Genomic DNA, 5,688 nt, shown 5'->3' on the forward strand with positions numbered 1-5,688 from the left:
AAGACGAGAGGTAGATCACATGATTGAGCTGGAGCAAGGCGTTAAACCTCCAACCTTGGTTCCTTACCACGTGGTGGCACTCAAGCTTGAGTTGTAGAAACAACTGAAGGATTTACTAGATGCTGGCTACATCCGCCTGTCCAGGCTATAGTCAGTGCACCCATGAAAGAAATGAATGATGAATCTCTCTACATGTGCATCAACTATAGAGCGTTCACACAAGATCACAATCACGAATAAGTATTTGATCCCCTTAATAGTTGATCTTTTCAAACAACTTGGCAAAACATAGTACGTCATCAAGCTTCACTTACGATCCAAGTACTGCCAAGTTCGGATCGCCAAAAGAGACGAACTGAAGACGACATGTGTCACAAGGTATGGATTTTTCAAATCCTTATTATTCTGTTTGGCCTCACCAATAACTGGCACATTTTCCACTCTCATGAACAAGGTTCTCTAATATTTTTGCACTCACGTACATGAGCTCTTTCTTCATGGGTGCAGGCAGGCGGCTCTTGAGTGCGCCAAGGCATTTGAGTGAACTCATGCTGGGTCAAGATTCCTCTACTGACGGTGTAGAGTGGCCCTTGAGTTGTGCGATGAGGGCATTAAGCGACTTTTTCTCTAGATAATCGTGTACCCAATGTGGGTCGTTGCATATGAAGCACGGGCTACGAGACTTGGTTGACTCTTTCTTTTCATCACTTTGCCTTGCCTACTCTTGCCACTAAGAAGTTTTTTATGCCCTTGGTCCTTGTGATTGTGCCATTTATCCTTACGATCCTCTCCCACACTTTTACCATGATCAAACCTCTTGTCCTTGTGTTAGGTGGAGTGATCGACAAGTGACTCTGTGTAGAAGAAAGAGTCATTGTCAAACATGTCAGTAACCTCAAGTATAAAGATAATGAAGTCATTGATGGAATCACATATGCTACCCATTTACTTAAATTGACATATGGGTGCTCTTGCCTCTTTCTCAACATTGCTTGAGGCAAAGTGCTTTTGAAGTTCTTACTTGAAATCCGTTCATGTATCGATGACACAAATACCTTTACCCATCTCACCATGCTTCCGTTGCCGCCATAATTGTACGGCACTTCAGAGAAATGTAAGTGTTGTACATATCTTTGATATCTCATCTGGCACACCAACAACATTGAAGTATTATTCTAACCCAAAGAAAAAGTCATCCACGACAGTAGTATTGTGCATTGTCATAAGTGTCAAGTTTCAGCACATCAAAACGGTGCACATTACTCGAACTAGTGGAAGCCAAGTTAGATGTGAGTGTAAGCTTACGTCCATCCCAATCCGAGTGAACTTCATTCACCTTCACACAGATCACCAATAGTTCTTGTTGCATGAAGCTACAAAGTTTAAGCAACTCGTCATAAAATGCTTGAAAATCTCCTCGAAGAGTGTTGGCTTGATTTTTAATGAAGGCCTTGATGGTTACCATAAAATCGATATACTCACCCTCAAGACCATCAACCCTTTCCTCCAAGCTTTCCAAGATGTCTTGAGCGACAGACATTGATGTTTCGAGCTTGGAATCGTGAGACTCCAAGGCATCAATGGCGACGACCTTAGACTTTCTGCGGGTCTTTACCTGTGAGCGACCTTCCCCATAACCGCGAATTGGCTCTCATGGCTCCACACCGACAACGCCCTCTTGTGATGTGCTAGGAATTAAAGGGTTGACCATTACTCGTGAGCTAAATTGTGTGCGTGCAAATTTGGCTCTAATGCTGCTCGTCACAGAATGATTATTTTGCGCAACAACCCACGCGACACAGAGACAATTTCTAACATAGAAGTTGCTAAGTAATTCTAACTAACTTTTCAAACTAGCTAAGTAAAGATACTTACGAAAAAGATAGAGAGGAGAGAGTAATGCAACCAAAGAAACTTTTATGCCTCGAACAAAAGAATACAAAAGCATTTTATAAGTATACTTGAGTTGCTTATACTTGGTGTGTGTTGTGTGCAAAATGACAAATGTCATACCCTATTTATAGGGAGACTTGCCTTGGTCTAGAGACTTCTATGCAGCTTGTGCTAAATATCTCTACAAAACTCTAGATAATTCTAAGGCCTAAAGAATTCTACATATAAATCATGTGCTTAATCTAAAAAATTTCTAGACATGTACAAATATAGTGTTTTAGAGAATTCTAGAATCGAGCTGACCTTACTCACTTTAGCTTGCACTTAACCTTAAAATCTTGAGCAACCCGTTGTGAAGCGCACTACAGCTCGCTAATTTTTTAGGCAACCTATTGTTGAGTGCACCTTAACTACTAAGTGCACTTTTTATTGGCCAGGCCATTATTAAGCAAACCCTAACTCGACAACTTAGCCTCCTTTGGTGAAAACATTGAGCAGCCTGTAATATTAAGGTAATATATTAATTTCTCAAATGACCAAAGGTAAGCGGATGAGGTCAGTGCGCCAAGCCCCAATAACAAATAACAATCATTTGATATCAAACAAGAAAAATAAATTCCAAATACCCATCAAAATAAACAAAGATAACACAGAAATTTGCAGACAAATGTTGATGGCAGCAACCATCATTAAACTTAGGGTACTATGTGGAGAAGACAAAAACGTTGAATAGATAATAAGATAATACATGCACTAGATTACCGAATAAAATTCCTTTCTGACAGTTTAAAGTTCTGCAAAAGTGCATGGACAGCTTTGCAAACTTTATTGTTTGAAGAAACTCAATCCTACTACCAGAAACATGGAGTAACATACAAATGACTCGCAGAACGGCAACTTCCACAAGAAATTTTGAGCAAGTGCTATCCACTTGAACCTGAGAATAATTTAAAAAAAATCTCGCTCCCCCAGAGTGACAAGTTATAAAAGAATACTTAGCAATACAAATTCCCTTCTTAATCTGCTCTGGACTGACCAGCACGTGAAGACAAGATGATACCAACAATAAGGCCATACAGTGCAAGGGCTTCAGCGAAAATGAGGATAAGGATCATCCCAACAAAGAGTTTTGGCTGCTGTGCATTGGCTCTGCAAACAAATTACATACGATTATACAATCGTCCTACATGAAAGCAATTTTTTCCACTAAAACCTAAAAATATGTCAGATTGATTTCTAATAGAAACAAAGTTAGAGAAAAAAAAAACGTAAAATAAAATAGAGCTAAAACCTCCAACCACATAATCCTTTAATATTTTCCATTTCTCCGAATTGAATGTCAATTTGCCACCAAACATCATATTATTGGCTAACCAATCTCTTTGAAACATCTTCCAAATGATTAATTAATTCTCCTCAGTGATGTTGTACAGTCAAAATTTCCCATCAAACATTTTCTTGTTATTCACTCCATTGAATGTGACATCACAATGCACAGAATTGAATCTCAACACACCCGATATCTCATAAGGAAACCATCCAAACCACATTTGTAACTGAACCCGAATGCAACTACGCTAAAAAATAGTTGAAATGAAATGACACGCCCCATGCAAACAGCATAAAACAATACAATCTGGAACACAATGTGTCACCTCAATTGCTTACAACTGAAAGGATATAGCAACACAAGCAAAGAATGATAGTGCAATACCAAGTGAATGAGGTCACCACAGTAGGAACATAAAATCAAATTCAGTGAAGCATGGCAAAAATTATGTTTGCGTGCATGAAATTAATGCTATTAGATCGGTTTCCATTGATGTGATACCAAGCATCCCAATTTTGAAGACGAAAGAATGGTGCCTTGATTACAATATGAAACAATAGTTAGATGCTAAAATTAACCAACCCTAATAAACAACAAGCATTGACAAATACATCTGTACATAGGCAAACATAAACGATGGTCATAATACCTGACACCAGCGTCACCAACGATTCCAATAGCCATTCCAGCAGAAAGCCCGGCAAGACCACAAGCCAAACCGGAGGAGAGATGAGCATAGCCATCAAAAAGGTAATATGACTTGGCCTTGGGGTTAATCCCAGTACTGATAATAACAGCAATAATCAAACCATATATACCCAAAACACCAGCCATAACAACTGGCACAATCGACTTCATCACCAGCTCAGGCCTCATAACACCCATTGACGCCACACCAACACCACTCTTGGCTGTTCCATATGCAGCTCCCATACCTGATGGACCAAATACATGCTATAATTTAAAACCCAAGTGAAAAAGACCATTACTTTCTAGCTAATACAAACCTACACACAAGTATTTCAGTTACCTCAGCATAATATTCAACCGACATCATATATACGAGTTTTCTTAGAGAGTAGTAATCATGTTTAATACTATAAATGCACAAACATAAGCATATTACCATCATCTGGCCTCAATATTAATAAGACTTTGACCTCATGTCTGTATCAGAACACAAACGCAATGGTTCATTCAATCTCCAATTCTAAATCTTAACAACAGCAAATATTGATTTCAGGATAAAATCTAATTAGAAAAATCTTAATAGATCTACATCGCACACACTTTGTGCTTTGTACTGATAACTGGGACAAAAATAGTCTTGTAACACTTAAAAATAAAAAATAAACTTAGCTAATATTTATAACCAAATGAATATATTTATTGGGATAAACAATTATCAGTTAATTGATATCAATTGCTACTAAGATAAATGATAATTTGCACAAATAAGATCCATATTAAGCAAACTAAATTCAAGTTAATTGCCAACAGATATTCCAATTAAAAATAACTTGTGGTTTAATTTTGTTCTTAAAAGAAGTAAATAGGGTTAGGGTTTGGTTACAGGAGAAGACAAGGGCGGCGGCAGCGCCGAGGAAGCCGAAGAACGGTGCCGTTTCATCGCCGCTGAATGTTGAAGGCATTGTGGATTGTAGATCTGAAACGGTGTCGCTTTAGATCGGCGTTGAACTGTTTCTTGGATCTGTGATCTTTTTTGGGACACAGAGTTTCGATCTCTCTGGTTTTGTTTTTGTTTTGTTTTGTTTTTTTTTTAATTATTGAAATAAAAGGAGTGGAAGAAAATCAGCCAGCACATTTTAAAATAGCGCTGTGGGGGATTTGGGTAACCCGGATGCGATTATTTTAATTGGGCAGTTTGACCTTTGGGTTCAACAATTTGGGCTGGGCTCAACATAAGATTGAGAGATCCTACGATATCTGTGCGTCAAAAATGATTAAGTGTCTGCCATCTGTCATATGGCAAATATTGGGCACATGATATAATTTAATATCGAAGATATGAATTAAACAAGCACTGCCATAAGATAGTATTGTCTTACCATAGGGTGACCACCATCACCGACTTAACTAATCCATATTCTATATAAATATATGAAGTTCAATAGTAATCATGTGTTCTTTCTTCTTCATTTCTTCTTTTTTTATGTTTGTTGTAAAAAGTAGAGGTGTTCAGAATCTAATCTGATCCGCTCAATCTGTCTGATCCGTAAAAATTCGATCTGTGGATTTGTGGATTGAATTAGATTGAAAATTTAATAATCCGCAATCGGTGGATTAGATATGGATTTACTTCTGTAAATCCTCAAAAATTCGCGATTCGCAAAAAAATAAAAAGTATTTATTTAATTAAAAAATAAAACTTGTAAATATGGCATTAATACTTACTAATAAATAAATAAATTGAAATATAGTTACATTAACACTATATTATATCT

At 37.5% G+C, this 5,688-nt stretch overlaps 1 protein-coding gene across 1 annotated transcript; it reads right to left on the bottom strand.

The window, feature by feature from the left end:
- Positions 1–2,601: 2,601 nt before the first annotated feature.
- LOC102619336 (V-type proton ATPase 16 kDa proteolipid subunit) lies at positions 2,602–5,017 on the bottom strand. Its single transcript, XM_006487200.4, has 3 exons — positions 4,797–5,017; positions 3,873–4,158; positions 2,602–3,042 (listed from the first exon to the last, which is right to left on the bottom strand). The coding sequence occupies exons 1-3, from the start codon at positions 4,873–4,875 to the stop codon at positions 2,910–2,912; spliced, it is 498 nt and encodes a 165-aa protein (XP_006487263.2). The 5' UTR covers positions 4,876–5,017; the 3' UTR covers positions 2,602–2,909.
- Positions 5,018–5,688: the final 671 nt, after the last annotated feature.

This window comes from Citrus sinensis, chromosome 8, assembly GCF_022201045.2.
Source record: "Citrus sinensis cultivar Valencia sweet orange chromosome 8, DVS_A1.0, whole genome shotgun sequence".
Classification (NCBI taxonomy): Eukaryota; Viridiplantae; Streptophyta; class Magnoliopsida; order Sapindales; family Rutaceae; genus Citrus; species Citrus sinensis.